Consider the following 18,466-nt stretch of genomic DNA (forward strand, 5'->3'; position numbering starts at 1 on the left):
TTTCTGTGCAACAACTGTAAACATGCTTTCTTGTTTAGAACCTAACTCGAGTTAACATTTCTTTGGTGGCATCTTACGCCAGGGCTCCACTGGGCGCATCTCCGTCGCGTCTCCGTCAGCGTCGGGAATGTGCCCATTTAATCAATGGAGGGTGGCTCCACTGCCCGCGTTGCGTCGCGTCTCCGTCACCATAAAATTGAACCGGTTCGTTTTTTGACGCACGCACGCGTGACGCAACGCGCCCAAATGCGCCCAGTGGAGCCCTGGCGTTAGATGTAGACCTATTTGACAGTGCAGAAACATAATTGCCTTCCTTGATGTATTAATGAGCATCAACGACCATCACCTGGGCACAGTCACAGACACAGCTCTGCAGTGCTATACTGAAAGCTTTCTTTCCAAAAGCACTTGAATATGTTGGAATATTATTAAAGCTCACATTTCACACACACCATAATTCACTAGCCCACATAAAAAAATATATATATTTATTTTTTATTTGTTGAAGATTTGTATTAAACTGATTCATATCAATTTAAATCGATATACGATATATCGTTACATGCCTAGTGTTTGTGCATTGCACTTTTGTTAAAGGACCACTTCACCACTTTTCAACCTATCTTCATATAATAGGTCCTCACTAATAATCATGAAAAAATGGCACGATTTTTTTCTACTCAGTCTGTGTCTCATAGGAGGGTTGTGGGCAGTTTAGAAACCGTCTTCCAGTGACATCATCATTAGGCAGATTATTTTTTTAAACTTTTTTTACAAAAATGTTTAGATTTTCATTATCGTGAGAATGATGGCTTCCATTTTCGCATTGCAACTTTTCAGGACTGGAAAGCCTGCAGTTTCTATTAGCTTGTATTCCCCATCGATGATGTCACTGGAAGACGGTTTCTGAATTGCCCACAGCCCTCCTATGAGACACAGACTGAGTAGAAAAAAATTGCGCCATTTTTTCATGATTATTAGTGAGGACCTATTATATAAAGATAGGTTGAAAAGTGGTCCTTTAAGCTTTCGATAAGCTTCATTTTCATACGCTGCCACTATGCTACTCGAGCAGGTTTCAGAATCAAAGGCAACTTGCATTTCCTCAGCATTTCCTTTGAACAAATGTGTAAGCATGCACCCTCTTAACCCCTCACACACACACACACACACACACACACACACACACACACACACACACACACACACACACACACACACACACACACACACACAGTTATGTTATGAATGCTATTTCACCATTTCTTTTACCATTTTAACCCCAACACTGAAGCCTGAGTTATTCTTAGTGGCGTGCCAGTGTCGCGCACACACACCGAACATAGCTGACGTACAAGCTCACAGCAAGCATGTTGTGAACTTGTAGATATGCTATTTTCAGTGTAGTAGCCTATATGCGCAGGGCATATAGTGTAAATCTGCATAACTCCTCCAACCTTAACCTATATCCCCACCAGCTAAATGTCTAATCCTAACCCCAAACCCAACCTGAATCTCGTGTGAAATATTTGTTCTGAGGACCAGAAAGTGTCCTCACAAAGTCTATTTCTCAAACTTGTGGGGACATTAAACCCCTCGCAAGTATAGTAATACAAGCACACACACACACACACACACACACACACACACACACACACACACACACACACACACACACACACACACAATCAGTTCCCGTGAGACTGTTTAGTGCTCTCCGTTCACCAAGGTAATTCATAGTTAAACAAATTGCTCTGATACCCCGTACCTCGTCATGAACGCCAGCTATAAAATATGTTAATAGTTAACAATGTGGGGTTTTCCCATTCTAAAGCAGCCCATGCATCATTAAGCCTATCACAACAGTGAGCGATGTCTTTTAATAAAAACAAGAATTGTGTGTTTTAAGACCCTTGAATTCGTGTCTCTGCATACTCATCTGTTCATTGGGCTCCTTGTCTGTTTGAGAAACTGCAGGAAGCATGAGGTCAGTCCGTTGCTCTCCCCAGGTTGGCAGAGGGAGTGTAGCGCCCAGGACTACATTAGACAATTGACACTGGGTGGAAACAAATGGGTTACATAAATCGTGGGATTAAAAATAAATGCGGGTTGAAATGGAAAATAGGTTGTTACGCTAGCATCCCTATTCCGTGTCTAACATTTGGTGAAAATATTTAATGAGAAGTGAAAAAAGGAGGGGGCCTAATAGTGCCCTACAGTAAGTTGGGAATCTGATTTACTGGGATTTAAGAGGTTAAACGACTAAAGCCTTATTCATACTTAATCGTATGATTGTGTCGCTTGCCGAAATAGCTGCACTACAAGCTCACAACACAAATAGCTGCACTACAAGCTCACAACACAAATAGCTGCACTACAAGCTCACAACACAAATAGCTGCACTACAAGCTCACAACACAAATAGCTGAACTACACGCTCACAACACAAATAGCTGAACTACAAACTCACAACACGTTGTGGGCTTGCAGATCGGATACTTTACTGAGCAACACCGTCCTCGGTGTATCTTCTGTTTTTGCTCTATATTAAATATATTCGCTGAAAATCTCCAAGTGACCTTGTAGAACTGAAATCCTCAATTCTGTCCCGATTGAATGAGCGGCACCGAGTCAGCTGAAGCAGATTCGAAACGTTCGGCGTGGTGACTCGCTAACCCGAGCGCCTCCGTCGTTAGCTGTTTTTGTTCTCCTACAGTAACTTAATATAATCAAGTACAGGGTGTTCTGCAAGAGTTTTCCACAGAATACCGATGCTAGAGTTTAAGTGGTGGAAGCATGCAGTGAGTTCTTGGCCACTGGCACTGGATACTTCATCTCCATGTGGCTTACTTTACGTCATTAAAAGATGAGCAGATGGAATGAAGTGTCATTTGCTCCCGCGGTAACTCGATCTGATTAGGATTTGTTGTGTCGCTGCGATCAAGGCTTAAAAACATACACTACGTGATGCCAGCCAGATGATTGTTCTTTAATTATCACGCCGATAATCTGAAGTAAAGCTTTAGAATAGGTCGCCGTTGCACATATTTACACAATGGGCACATATTTACACAAATGGAATGTGCAAATTACAGTTTTTTTCCCCCCTCCCTTCCTTCACGAGTGTTTAGCTACAGTATCTGCGCGGTGCGCCAGTGAAGGCCGAGACTAGCGGACGACGGAGAACACACTTTTTAATTTCTCCTTCAGGTGATGTCCCTATTTTGATCATGTGACATATTTTTTCCATTTTTGTCATGATCTATCAGAAATGGCAAAAATGGCCAATGTACAATACTACAAGCTCACAACCCACTGCGGTGGAATGCGTTGTGAGGTTCTAGATTCGACATATAAATGATGTATATTAAGTGGTTAATTATGCAGCTATTGTGGCGTGGAAGTCAAGCTTTTGCCTCTAAATGTGTACCACCTCAGGGACAGAGAGATAAATAGATTATTATTCATACACACAAAGCGTGGTATAACGGGAAAGGCGAGAAAATGAGAGAGGGCGAGGTAGATTGAAGTTCAGAGACTTGACGCTTCTCCTGCTGCCAACCTGCCAGCCTTTGAGTTGCTTCTACAAGCAGGAATAGTTTATCTATTTCTGCCTGCGATCAACAGGACTTGTGTGTGTGTGTGTGTGTGTGTGTGTGTGTGTGTGTGTGTGTGTGTGTGTGCAATGCCTGACGCATATGGACAAACCACTTTTTGTGCATGTATGTTCCCATTCCCTATGTTTCCAGTGATGTGGAGGAAATAAAATCATTGTACAGGGGAAAAACACACATTTAATACAAACAGTGACGAGAGTCCTTAGTCAAACAAAACATTGACCATTCATATTTTACCGTCACAGGGAAGTGCCATATCTCTCATATCCACATATTGATTTATTTGCTGGAAAATTCCATGACTGCTCATTTGATTCAGGCTGGGCCCTGGAGTCCTGAAACACCAGGAAGACATAATGATGTTGACCAGAGAACCAGTCAATTATGTTTTATGTATAATGATAATGATAATGAATTTATTTATATAGCACATTTCAAGACAACAATGTAATCACAGCTACAACAAGATATCAGTGAATAACAGCAAGCACAAAATGAAAGCATACACATAATAGGTATGCAAAAGGAAATTAAGAGAAGGTGGTTTTTCCGTGTGTGTTTTTCAGAAGGGATTTAAAACATGACACAGATTTTGCAAGTCTTAAATTAATATGTAGGGCGTTCCGAATTGCAAATGCCCTGCCACCCTTTGTGATGAGCTGGGCTGTAGGGGGCTCAAGGAGGGCTCTGTCTGAGGACCTGAGTGAACGTGTATAGATAGTTCCCTATCCGAATCTGCATTTTGAGCAGGTTTAAAGACATCCTAACCCTAAACCATGCTTATTCAAGCCTCAGACATCACTATATCAGAACTGAGCAAGCACAAAATAGAAAATTAAAATACAAAACATATTAAATTGTTTTGCTTCTGAAGTGATTTAGGAATTTCCTAAATTAAAATGCCAGCTATCAATGATAGCAAAGAAATGTTCATAAATATTCAGATAGTTACAACATTTCAAAGTTATTCCAATACTGCAGTGTAGACATTTCACTCGTCCAAATAACTGTAATTCCCAAGAGGTTTTCTTTATCTGGAATGTGCTATGGTAGACTTTAGTATTTCACTCAATACAGTTTGGGGGCCTCTATCAGAACTGAAAGGGCCGTAATGACATTACGCTGAATGAATGAGTTATCAAATTGTATTTATTATTCTTGTTTTACCACCCATCCCTTATGGCAGTGGTTCCCAAACCTTTTCGTGTCAAGGACCCCCAAATCAACATTTATTAGTGTAATGTAATTTATTTATTTATTCAAAATAAGCATATCTACAAGCTCAAACGTCTTATCTGCAAGTTGTTTTTAATGATTTAGAATTGTTTTACTAATTTTTTAAATAGGGCTTAAGTGGTTGACTATACTTTTAAACACAAATCATGATATGAAGGACAATAAACTCATAGTGGTACTCATTCTCCATTAAAGTGATGTCACAATAATTACAGTACACATCCATTCTTCCTCTATAATCCCCCCCCTCCCCACCCCCCACCGGTAGCTGTCTGTAATCATGATTCACTTGGCACAGTTCCATTGCTGTGGAAGTACAGTTCAGTATTTGGCAGCATGTTCACAGTGTTTTTTTCCAAGAGAAGATGCTGACTAGGAGGACATCATGTTAGTTGCCGTCTCACTGCATTCCAAGGAAGTGCTGTGTGTTCGGGAAGAGACAAAAGCACACCCAAGCGAATAGTGGGCCCGACGATAGCAAATCAAAAGCCACAATGGTGCGCCGTAAATTGTACAAACACACCGTTGCATTGTGGGAAATGGGAAGCGGAACACGGAGACCTATCCTATTTGAAATGAGCCGGCCTCAAGAAAGTGTGGCTGCATTACACCTGCTGTGTGTGTGTGTGTGTGTGTGTGTGTCGGTGTGTGTGTCGGTGTCTGTGCATGGGTACGTGTGCATGCACTCATGTGTGCATGCTTGTACTCGTATCGACAACACTTCCATTTGCAAAACAAAAACACAATTATTCATCATGCGATACCATCACCTCCCTGTACTGTAGTAGAGAGTTTTTGCTTTGGCCCTTGCTTGCACTGTAATCAATGTTAATCTATCCATTTGTATCTCCAGGAGTGTACAAATGCAACCAAATGGACCCGTAAGGGTCGGGATTTTATACATTGTGTGGTGCTGTGCTGTTGTCTTGCAGCCATTAAAGAGAAGCACAGCGACTGGACAGAGTTCCTCGTTAAGGACCTGACCGGCGCCAGGACGGCACCTGCCCACGTACTGGAAGGGGTGAGAATGAATGTCCAAACCCAGATGGTCCTTAAAGGAGAATTCCATACTAGAAGGCTTTCTTACCTTTATTTGTAGTTGTTACCAAAGAGGTCCAGGTGTTATTTTGTGCAAAAGTGCATTATTGGCTATTTCCCCTATGGACAGTCCGGTTTTAGACCCACCTGTCCTCCTCCCACCTCAACCTCTGGCCGGACACATAATTGTCAGTTTTTTTGTGATATACAGTGCTTGTGTCATAACTGTCATTTACGTCGTCTCGCTCAGTATTAAAATCTCTGCAGCGCTGCTCCGCTCCGCAGCGAGCCAGCCAGCCACACTCTCACTGTCATAAACAGAGAGAGTGTTGCCATGTCCACTTAATTATAAGCGACTTTGGGCTTGTTTTAATAGACATGGTTGCTCGTTTCTCTTCCAAAACCTGGCAACACTGCCAGTTGGAGGGTTGGTTTGTTTGTTGTGGAATGTGTGCTCTCACAATCACTGACTCTAGTAGAGTTAATGCAGAGATAAATGAACCAAATATGCCGGGAGCGAGCCCCGCAAAAGTGTCCTCCTTTCTGAGGTCTTGCAGGTGGCCACCCTAGTTGGGTTGGGTTGTTGTGCTAATTCGCTTATTTCCATCGAAATAAGTAGTGAAGTGTGCCGCGAGAATATATACAAAAAAAACCGATGGAAATAAGCAAATTAGCACAACACCCCATAGCCCCATTCAATTCAATGCAATTCAATTCAATTCATTGAGGGCTTATGGTAGGGGAAATAGCCAATAATGCGCTTTTGCACAAAATAACACCTGGACCTCTTTGGTGGGGACGTAACGACTACAAATAAAGGTAAAAAAGCCTTCTAGTATGGAATTCTCCTTTTAAAGCTGCAATCCGTAACTTATCTTAATGCATAAAACAATATTTCAACCAATCTTTTTTAGGATAAGAGTACGTTAACGCAATAAAGTAGCACATATGCAGTGGTTGGAGGCGGTCTCCCTACTCTTCCATTGAGAAATGTTCAGCCCGAAGCTCATACAGTAAGTGCAACATACTCCCCCATGCAGTCAAGCGATTTGGGAGACCCGGGTTGAGAATCCCGACTCGTAGGACATACATGTTGTGGATTGCAGCTTTAACACACATGATTCGTTCAGATCGTCTTCAGGGCACCACTGATATATCCAGTTCCCCTTTCTCTGAGGAGAAACCACCAGAGGTCTTTCCCCCCCCTCTCTCCTTCCTTGTAATCAATCATCTTTCTCGCCCTCCCTCCCTCCCTCTCCTATTTCCTTTTTGTTTTCTCTCTCTTTTTCTCTCTTCTCCCATAATCTCTCTCGCTGTCCTCTACAATTTGTCCTCTGACAATTTCACCCTCTCTATTTCCTTCTCTCCGTCTTCTCCCTCTCTCCCTCTCTCCCTCTCTCCCTCTCTCTCTCTCTCTCTTTGTCTCTCTGTCTCACTCCTCCATTTCTGCCCCCCCCCTCAGCCCCAGAGAGGTAAGAACACGGTGGACCTGATCGTGGAGGGATCTCTCCTGGAGCTCCGGGACCTAGCGGACCCGGCGCTGTACTGGCCGGTCCGCGTCCTCCAGAACGTGGGCGGCAGGCTCCGCCTGCATCGCGTCGGCATCGACGACGACGGCGGCGGCGCCCATCAGGAGGACGTCTGGCTGTTCTACCTGGACATCAGGCTCCGCCCACTGGGCTGGGCCCGGGAGAACCGCCTCTCAGTGGAGCCGCCGACAGGTGAGGAGGACACCGACCGATCAGGCCATCACATGCGGGGTAGACGCCGGGGGGCACTTGTTGGAGATCGTCTATTTTCAACTGCGTATAAAATTGGGCTAAATTGTACGCTTTGAAGTGACTTCAAATAATTGTAGTGGAATAGAAAGTACACATTTACCCCTGAGAAGTATTGGTGTATGAAGCATCTAAAAATGAAAATGCCTCAATTAAAAGTACCTCAAAATTGTACTTAAATTCTGTGCCAGGTGGCAGAAGAGAGTAGTTATTTTGCTATATTTGGTCACTTTCATTTCCGCTTTCCCGGCTCGGAGGCCACCATTGTAATGTTGGGAGCGATCGTAGTGTCAGAGATACGAGGCATAGACAATCCTACTTTGACTGGAGGTAAATGGGGGGCCGTGTGCATAAATCCTGGTGCTGGGGGGTGACGGAGGCGTTGCCTAGCAACCGGACCAAAGTTAAAAGCTGATTTTCGGCTAAACCGTTTCATATTTGGTGTAAAGCTTTAGATACGAACATGTTCGTCTGCATCCATCCTTCCTCCTCTCCCCTGCCCATGCTCCTTATAGTAACCCATTTGGGACTGAGGCCGATTCTACAAATGTCTTCTAAATTCTTCTATGTCAGACATTCATTCTCAAACATTTTCATGTCCAGGACCCCCAAACATATATGTAATTGGCCGCCGACCCTCATCTGGAAATATGTTGTTCCAGGGACTCCCCCAGATGCAAAGATTTGCGTTAAAAACGTTCGCTCTGAAAGAGTATATATTCAAAGATTTGCGCCACATTTTCACGATTTTTCAAAAATAGCAGATCTACAAGCTTAGATCTGCCATTTTTCAACATCTAAAGGGGGTTCCCCGTCCAGAATGGGTTAAACCTTTCTTTTCCTCCTGATTCCCACTTCTCCCCCCCCTCCTACCCTCTCGCGCTGTTATCGGAGCACTCTTGCTGTCCTGCTCCTCGTCTCTCTCCCTCTTATGGAGACCTATAGAGAGGAGAGGACAATCGCAAGCCCTTCACTGAGCTCTCATAGCCACAGCACTCAGGGCATCCACGAGAGGTTCTTTATCTATACACAACAGGATGCAGGGACTGCGAGGCTTGAAATATTAAATATGATGAATACACGCACGCACTAAATATTTATTAGATATGCCTACATCATGTCGCAGAAATCGAACAGATAATGAGTGCGCCAAACATTCCTTTTCTATACCCAGAAACTGGAAGTACGCAGAAATAGCTACAGTAACCGCAGAAAGCTCTGAATCCACAAGCGTATGAGCAAATTGCGTCATAGCATTGTTCCCTTTCACAAACGACACAGTGAAAATGTAAGGCAAAAGTCGTTTTTTTTGGTGTCCTGACACATTTAGTAAGTAAAGCATTTGAGTACTTTTTCCACCACTGGAAACTGACAACAAATGAAACTCATGACTAATTTGACAATCACATTAGTGTGTGTGTGTGTGTGTGTGTGTGTGTGTGTGTGTGTGTGTCTAATGTTAAGCGTGGTGGGTTTCGCTCTGACAGCGTGAGCTTCAGAAGAAATGTTGACTCTTCTTCCTGCTCTCTGTGTGCTCGCCCCTCAGAGCTGCGCTCGCTAAAGAGCGCCCCCGAGTGGCAGCAGGCCCTGGAGACAGCACAGGACCAAGCACAGAAGAGTCCACTCCCACTAGAGGTATTCAAGGTGAGTCAGTCTCTATCTCTCGCTCTCTCTCTCTCTCTCTCTTACTAATTGAGCTCTATGATACAGTCTATTTACCCAATAAAATCTGGAGCATTAATTTAACCCATATAGGCCTGACGTCGAAATAAAAGAAATAGTATAATGTTATATCAGCGGTTCTCAATATTTCATGTCAAGGACCCCAAAAAGTATATGTAATTGGCCTGAAAATCTGTTGTTCCAGGGACCCCCCCCCCCCATGAAGCAAAGATTTGAGTTAAAAACTGAAAGTCTGAAAGAATATATATTGAAAGATTTGAGGCACATTTTCACGATTTTTCAAAAATAGCAGATCTACTGTGCTCATAGCACTCGGTGCCGCGCTATGAGCTTTTCAAATTTTTCAACATAATGCTTAAAACACCAAAAGGGGTTCCCGCCCAAAATGGGTTTTAACTCAGAAAGTGTAAAAGACGCTCTGGATTTTACTGTGTTATATGATCTATAACTATATCCATTGTATATTATCAAACAATGCCACTAGCTAAAGGAGCACGTCCATTGGGTTTGAAAAGGTGATACAAAAAAAGAATACATATGAAACGCATAACCTCAGCTTATCAGGGTGGCTCCATTAACGGCCAGAGTCCAGACACCTCTGCTCTTATCTTGGGTGTGTGTGTGTGTGTGTGTGTGTGTGTGTGTGTATTCGGGTCTGCATAATATGCCACCGTGTTAATGTTAACATTATAGCTAGATTTGCAGCACTATATATGGCAGAGATAAGCTCGTCGTGGTATTTATGCCTGCCCCGTGCTATCTTTATGCGTGTGCCTGACTGGAATAGAGATTCCGCTTTTGTTGAACAATGTTTGCATGCTTGCATATAGTCTCCTGTCGGGTGGAAACCTCACAACCTGGAGGGTTGTGAGGTTTTTCAGGATGGAAATTCCAAAAGATCAAAAGTTTAGCAGATGGACACGCTCGAAGCGTGGCGTGAAGCGACGCGTTTTGAGCTTGTAGATCTGCTACTCTTGTGTGAAACTGTGTGTGTGTGTGTGTGTGTGTGTGTGTGTGTGTGTGTGTGTGCATGCGCATGTTCCTGTTCCTTACATGCCTTTGACGTTACTGTGTCAGGACCATGTAGACCTGCCCAAGCACTGCTTCAAGAAGGGGATGAAACTGGAAATGGTGTCTCCGTGGATGTCGCTCCGCATCTGCCCCGTTTCCGTCAGCAAGGTGAGTCACGCTGAACCGCCGAACAGTGTTGGCCAGATTCTGCCAGAGAGAAAAAAGCATGAAAACAAGCCCAAAAGAAGCGACCACATGCGCATGCCTATATTACATAGACTATTTAAAATCACACCCATGTGAAGTGAGTGGTGCAACTCCTTGTGGGGGTCCCCGTGGGGTCCCCGGAACATCCAGACCCCCAGGAACGCGCCCAGGGGGGCAGGCCGATTCCGGCAAGCCGCTCCACGTCCGAAACGGTTGAGAAATGACAGTTACCGTGTGTGGTCCCTCTACTGTACCCTCTACTGTACTGTAACTGTATTGTACTGGCACACCCAAAATCATCATATGTACAGTTATAATGTGCGTGTGTGTTTGTGTGTGTGTGTGTTAGGTTGCGCACAGGTGGTGAAAAACAACCATGCTATTTTCGTGCTCATACCCACCCAGCCAGGCACCCACCCACACACATAGCTCCGTAAGGGAGTGGTTGCACCACTCAACAAAAATAGCTGAGCTAATAAGCTCACAACGGGTAGCACAATTCTGACACTAATATGATTTTTATCAGATAGACAAATCAGGAGAAAATCTACTTTGTTGTCGACCTTTTTCTGTCCCAGCAACACATTCTCACCAAATCTAGAGACAATAAACATACATAAGACGACGCCCACCTACCGTAGGAGACTATCTGTATGCCATTTGTGTCCCATTTCGAGGGAGAGGGGGGCGAAAATGTGGGTGGCCCATCGTCCTAAACAGCCACCATCTTTGCTTCTCTCCACGCAGGTCTACAACGAGAACTACTTCCAGGTCACCGTGGATGACCTTTCTCCCGAGGCCACGCCCCTGTCCACCGTGTGCCACGCCGATTGGCCGGGCATCCTGCCGGTGCAGTGGTGTCTGAAGAACGGGGTGAGCCTGGAGCGGCCCAGGGGCTACCGGGGACAGGACTTCGACTGGGCCGACTACCTGAAGCAGAGCGGGACCGAAGCCGCCCCGGACGCCTGCTTCTCCAACGTAAGGGCACATCAGGAGAAGAATATGGACATTGGACATATTCGCTCGGCTGGCACAGCAAAAAAAAAGCACAAAAAAATATCGTTTGAGAAAAATCCACATCAAATTCCTGTGTGTGTGTGTGTGTGTGTGTGTGTGTGTGTGTGTGTGTGTGTGTGTGTGTGTTCTAGACATGGCAGAGCAGAGGTTTTGCCAAGGACATGTGGCTGGAGGCAGTGAACCCTCACCAACCAGCAGAGGTGTGTGTGGCTCGGGTCACACAGGTCAGGGGACGCCTGCTGTGGCTCCGACTGGAAGGTAAAACGTGTGTGTGTGTGTGTGTGTGTGTGTGTGTGTGTGTGTGTGTGTGTGTGTGTGTGTGTGTGTGTGTCTGGAAGGTAAAACGTGTGTGTGTGTGTGTGTGTGTGTGTGTGTGTGTGTGTGTGTGTGTGTGTGTGTGTGTGTGTGTGTCTTTTGACTGGGTGTTTGTGTGCACTTGTACTCAGTAGTCCGGCAAACGGGGTTGTGGGGTGGGAAATTTGTTATATATATTTTTTTTTATTGGCCTAAAATATTGTCCATATACTATACATTCATGAATCCACTTGCTGACCGGCTGTCGGTATTATATGTATTTATATGTGAATGTGAGCATACCATTGACATCCTATATAAGGCAAAAATGACAACATTTCATTATGCTTTTAAGTAGCATGTGACATGTCAAACTAGGGGGTTACCATGATTCTGAATCCATTCCAAGCATTAGTTTTGCACAAAAAACACTCCTTGGGCTAAAAACGGCCATTGCAATCATCACAAATGTGATGATGTCAGCATATTTTGGGGGATTTGGGCACACAGTGGCTATGGCCAATTTTAGCCCAAGGAGTGTTTTTTGTGCAAAACCCCCACAACCCCCTAGTTTGACATGTCACATGCTATAAAGCATAATGAATTTGAAAATCTTGCCTTTATATAGGATGTTAATGGTATGGTCACATATAAACCCCCAATTAAAAAAATTGCTCAATGCCGACAGCCGGTCAGCAAGTGGATTCATGAATGTATGTTTGTATATAGACAATATCTTAGGCCAATAAAAAAAGACTATACAAAATTTCCCACTTTAAACAAAAGAAGCCTGTCGGCTGCCGGACTACAGCAACTCACTCAGCCATCTCTTGCAGGTGTGTCTAAGCCCTTGTCAGAATGTATCATTGACGTGGAGTCCATGGATATCTTCCCTGTCGGCTGGTGTGAAGCAAACGCTTACCCTCTGACCCATCCTCTGAAACCTGTCTGTGCGTATAAAGGCACGCACGCATGCACACACACACACACACACACACACACACACACACACACACACACACACACACACACACACACACACACACACACACACACACACACACACACACACACACTCTCTCTCTCTCTGTCACAGTAGATATGCAATTTCAATTTATTCCTGCAATTTCACAAGCTCTCTCATTTATCTTTTCTCAGGCCAGAAGCAGAAGAAGATTGCAGTTGTCCAACCAGAAAAACAGTAAGAAATTTGCTGAATTCTGCTGAATTCAAACCTTTTGCAAACTCTCCCCCGCACAATCACAGAATCACACCAGACCAGAGCATATTTCAGTCCAGGAGCCATTGATCAATTTCAGACGGCAGCCATTTTTGAGTCATCCTCAAAACACTGGGTGGAGGCCATAGGGTTATAAAAGATAGACCGTCGCAGTCCCACCCCCTTTCATGACGACGACAGGCCCGGAAGAGAATTCCCCATAAATTTTCCCCATTGACGTTTCAAAAAGTATTTTTTTAAAGACCTTTTAAGCCTCGGACAAAGCCAACTCTTGTTGTGACAAATCATGACTATAGAGCGGCGCAGTCCCTCCCCCTTTCAGAACAACGAACGGCCCAGGAAATGAAAACGCAATGCATTTCCCCATAGGCAGTTTTTATTTAACGCTTAAAAGGTCTTTAAATAAATTAAATAAAAACTGCCTATGGGGAAATGCATTGCGTTTTCATTTCCTGGGCCGTTCGTTGTTCTGAAAGGGGGAGGGACTGCGCCGCTCTATAAACACAACGTTTTGGTCCGACCAAATAATTAGAAAGAAGAAAAAAAGGGCAGGGTACTTCTTTCAATTGTGTCAAAACATTGTGTTTATTGTCATGATTTGTCACAAGAGTTGGCTTTGTCTGAGGCTTAAATGTCTTTAAATAAATACTTTTTGAAGTATTTATTTACTTTTTGGGTGGGATTTAATTGAATATTCAATAAATATGAAACACCATCACTGAATATGGTCAAGTCAATGCTAATCTCCCTCCTCTCACTAGTGCCAGTCCATTGTTGGCCATCCTTTTACACGTATACTGAAGACACAGCAACGCAAGGAGTTTACCCAAGTGAGCTCCGAGGCCACTCTCTCTTGCTGCGAGCCGCTCCCAAGCCGTTAATTGAAACAGTGGCTTTTAGTGCAGGACTTGCGTTCCCAGGGCATTCCCAATTGTGTTCCCCCGCGATTGATTTAGTTGACAAATGACATGTTACACCGGTGGCTCGGCAAACGCAGCCCCCGGGAACACGAGGAAAGTGGCTGCCGGAGAGCGAGAGAAGTATGAGGTTTTACGGGCATACTTTGTCAGCCATCTCCTCCAACCACGAATACCATTCCTCACCTTTCAGGGGGACCCTATCATCAATATCCCCCCCTCCCCTCTTCATACTCATGGACCTGCAAATAGTGTTTCACACACACAACTGAATCTAACAAAAACACTTTTGCTATATGGTGGTAGTGGTAGATTGATTGGTTGAATGATTGTGTGTATGGCCGTCCTGTTTACAGTTTTGATTTAACTGGTCGTCGACTTCATCAATTAATTTGATTGGTTGAATGTTTTCCCTCACTGCAGATTGGCTCCACCCCAGCCAATGGAGACGGACCCTGTCAATCTCTGCCAGCCGGTTGCCATGGATCCAGGTAATGATAATCCTTGTATAGCTGATGATTTAATTACAACAATTAATGCTAACGAGCTATAATGACGATATCGGGCATACCGATATGGACCCGGCAAACTGTGTGGTGGCAGCGGATTCGGGAGGCATTCTAGCAGCCAGAAACTGCAGCGAGAGCCGCATATTAATGAATGAACATGAGTCTCACAGCGACCCTTCACAATCAGTGGATGTTCCCTCACAGCACGGCTCTCGACCGTCAGGGGAGGCTGCGGTAGTTTGAGCAAATCCACTGTATCCCTGTCTCGCCTCATCAACAAAGAAATAAGCTGCGTGTGTGTGTGTGTGTGTGTGTGTGTGTGTGTGTTAAAGGTGCAAATACAAAGCTAGGTGGGTGGTGAGGGGGGGGGGGGGGGGGGTGCAACTGCATGTTACCACGAGGCCTATTGCCCTCCTGATTCGTTCCCTTTAAAAAAAAAATACCACCCACTTGCTAATGCATATTCAATTATTCATCGCACCGGCTAATTACTATTCACCACGAGCAGTGCTGATCCAGGTGCTGCCGGTATCAGAGGGTGGAGTGCAGCATCGTTATGGTGACCCACACGTTCCTCCGGTTCGCTGTGATTATTATTTTTTTTTTTACCTAGTTTGACTCCGGGGACACCTCCATGGGCGAACCCCTTGGGAGTCGCCTGCTTAATGTAGCGCTGGTCGGGTAATGTAGTGCTGGTCGACATATATTAGGCACACGCATATGTACGAGATGTTATACACTTACCGTACCTGTCTACACTCATACACACTTTCACGTGGACACGCACACACACACACACACACACACACACACACACACACTTGCTTTCTTTGCGAAGCTGTACACAAAGCAAGGTCATGCGTAGCAGTGTCGTCTGTTGAATAGAATATCCTGCAGTTTGCCATATGTTGCTCATTTAATTATATTCATTGCACCGGTCGGTTAACGTTGTGCTCCTGCCGATTGCTCCCTCTCTCTCTTTTAAGGCGCAGCCAATGGCAGCAGGTACTGCTGCTCGAAGATCTTTGTCAACCACCGGTGTTTCTCAGGACCCTACCTCAACAAGGGACGCATCGCCGAGCTGCCGCAGGCCGTGGGACCCGGAAAGTGCACCCTGGTGCTCAAAGAGGTGGGCTTAACATGTGCACAACGTTCACAAATGGCTGCCAGAGCCACAGCCAGGGATCAGGTTTAGTCAAGGTATAGAGAGGAGACCTCAGGATCGAGAGAGTAGGGCACATATGAAGATTAGAAGTGAAAGGGAGGGGGGAGAGAGAAATATGTCTTAAGCACCTGCAGTCTCACAGCAGCACCTTCGTTGTAATGTGTGGTACTGTCAATCAAGTGTGTTTACACGTACGTACAGTGGTTGCTGCTCAGCAAAACAGACCCTAATTTCTCTAGGGGCCCTGCGTGCGCGTGTGTGCGTGCGTGCATGTGTGCATATGCTATTTGTGTACACTACTGTATGTACTACATTATATAGGTCTATATGCACTTGACTATACAGTAAAGTACACATGCATAAGGAGGGTGAGAGTATAATATGCATCTTTGTGTACGGTCCTTTTGATGTGGCTTGCTGCTTGATGTGGTTATTCGTTCACGCTTGTGTCACACACTGGCTTCGTAACGTGCTATATTCCCCAATGCTCTGCAATGTGTGCTCTGACCTGGAAGTTGTGCCGTAATGTGTGATGCGTTCCGTTCCCTCCAGGTGCTGACCATGCTGATCAACGCCGCCTACAAGCCCGGCCGCGTGCTCAAGGAGCTGCAGGAGGTGGAGGACAAGAGCTGGGACTGTCACGAGGAGACCCTCAAAGCCAAGTACGCGGATATGGGCTGTAGGGCTAGTGGTTCCCCAAACCTTTTCCATGTAAATAGACATTTATTAGCCTGCGGACCCCCCCATTTGAAAAGATGCGCCAGGGACCCCCCATAAGAGAAGGATTTTTATTACGGCTCTAGCGGTGATTCTCAACCATTTTAATTTCAAGCACCCCCAGTTTTATGGCATTTTTTATCTCTCTGGGACCCCAATTTATATTGTAAAATCAATGCTAATGTAACTCTGACAGTGTACAAATGGAACCAAACGGACCTGTTAGGGTCTGTTTAGCCTGAGCTAACGTGTTAGGTTTCTGGTCTAGAGGGGCGGGTCGCGGCTCAGATTTGCGCACGCCCTGATTGGATCTCATCGATCTGTCCATCACCCCCGGCCCCTCCTCTCCCCCCTAGTGCAGCGCTACGTCACATCATTTGGAGCGACGCCCACCCGGAAGGGTTGACTCCCACTTTTAGACCAGAGCGGCCAATGCGTTCCTACAGGCTTTCAATTTTTGCACCAACAAAAATGAAAGCCTGGTACCGAGGCTAGGGTCTGTTTGGTTCCATTTGTATGCTCTCTGAGTTACAGACCCATAAGGGTCCATCTGGTTCCTAACTATCATTTAGCTGGGGACCCCCTGGAACTCCCTCAAGGAACCCTGGGGGTCCCCGGACCCCACTTTGGGAACCGTGGCTGTAGGGGGACATAACAGAGCTTAGATTGATTGATAATTGTATTAGACAATAAAATCCAACTGTACAGGGTACAGTCAAGCACATCCGGTCCACAGAAGAAAGACCTTGCGGTCTTGTCTCCATTCGGGTCCCATGCATTCATTCACAATAACAATAATGAGCAACAAAAATGTTGATATCTCAAAAACATTAAATCCATGTACAGGTTGGAATAGAAATAAATTGGAGGGTGGGATAAAGAGGTGGGGCAATCAACCTTCTCTCCCTTTGACCCTATGACAGTGACAGGTGATTTGTTTTTTAAAGGTGCAGTGAAATGAAAAAGAAGTTTTTCACACTTTTAGACCATATCCGTGGTCATTATATTGGCATACCTAACAATGGATGCCAAAAAAATGTGAAAATTCTCATTTCTGTGTGTTTTTATATCAAAGGTCCAAAAAAACGATTGCATTATTTATTTATTAAAACGAAAACGTGCTGCGTGATGACGTGTAGAGATACACATCGATAAAAGCCAATAACAATGAAGCTCACCCGTTTAATTTCCCATATTTGTGCGTCCGTCCATCACAGCTGCTGTTGATTACAGAATACTCCATTTTTATTTCCATTCCAGATAACATCCAGACAGTGTATTACTCGCTTTCAACTTAATCATCACGCTAGAATATGTATCTGAAAACATTATATGGAAGAAATAAGCCACATAACAGTAAACTGGTTGTGCTGGCCGACCATATGATTTATAAACAAACAACACCACGCTGTTGCGCCTAGCATAGCTACCGTCCCTAGCTACCGTCCCATCGCCTGAAGGGATGCGACGCTCTGATTGGTTCAGAAACTTCAGACCGGTGTTTCATGTTGAAACACCATTTTCATGTTGTTCACCATTTCCGTTTCACTGCGCCTTTAAAGGAAACCAGTGATTTAGGCATGAAATGGACCGTGTACAGGTCTGTAACTCTGACGGTGTACAAATCGTAAACATACAAACAAACGACGAACATTTTGTACACTCTCAAAGTTAAATGTTAAACACCGGGGATTGTACAGTGTACAGTATACAGTAGTGTACAGTAGATTGGGGTTCCGGTGATAACGATGGTATCAAGTGGTGGTCTTAAAAAAGGTGGAGAATCACTGGAGCTTTGAGACAGGCAGCGATTAACGCAGACGTTGTCGCCTGGACCAATGACAGTTCCGCGGGCGCGACAGTTTCATGGGACCGAGCTCACGTAAATATCCTTGCATTATCGCCACCTCGACTTATCCGTGCGTATAAATAAAAAACAAAACGCGGGTCTCATTGAAAATGAATGAATAGGCGCGTTAATCGCTGCTCATCTGAAAAAGACGGCAGCCATTTTTCTATTACGTCATACTAGGAGAG

General features: G+C 44.8%; 1 protein-coding gene across 4 annotated transcripts in view; it reads left to right on the forward strand.

The window, feature by feature from the left end:
• The window catches only part of sfmbt2 (Scm like with four mbt domains 2), a 45,949-nt gene that overhangs the window by 14,583 nt on the left and 12,900 nt on the right, over positions 1-18,466 (forward strand). For 3 of the 4 annotated variants that reach the window (XM_083757467.1, XM_083757464.1, XM_083757465.1), the window contains 11 exons: positions 5,786-5,874; positions 7,354-7,612; positions 9,216-9,313; positions 10,430-10,531; positions 11,318-11,548; positions 11,719-11,845; positions 12,718-12,831; positions 13,040-13,082; positions 14,462-14,529; positions 15,534-15,676; positions 16,265-16,374. In XM_083757467.1, the coding sequence (XP_083613593.1) occupies positions 5,786-5,874; positions 7,354-7,612; positions 9,216-9,313; positions 10,430-10,531; positions 11,318-11,548; positions 11,719-11,845; positions 12,718-12,831; positions 13,040-13,082; positions 14,462-14,529; positions 15,534-15,676; positions 16,265-16,374 (1,384 nt within the window). The remainder of the gene's footprint in view (positions 1-5,785; positions 5,875-7,353; positions 7,613-9,215; positions 9,314-10,429; positions 10,532-11,317; positions 11,549-11,718; positions 11,846-12,717; positions 12,832-13,039; positions 13,083-14,461; positions 14,530-15,533; positions 15,677-16,264; positions 16,375-18,466) is intronic. The other variant, XM_083757466.1, reaches the window with a different exon arrangement.

This window comes from Protomyctophum parallelum (genome assembly GCF_964188405.1).
Source record: "Protomyctophum parallelum genome assembly, chromosome: 22".
Taxonomy (NCBI): Eukaryota; Metazoa; Chordata; class Actinopteri; order Myctophiformes; family Myctophidae; genus Protomyctophum; species Protomyctophum parallelum.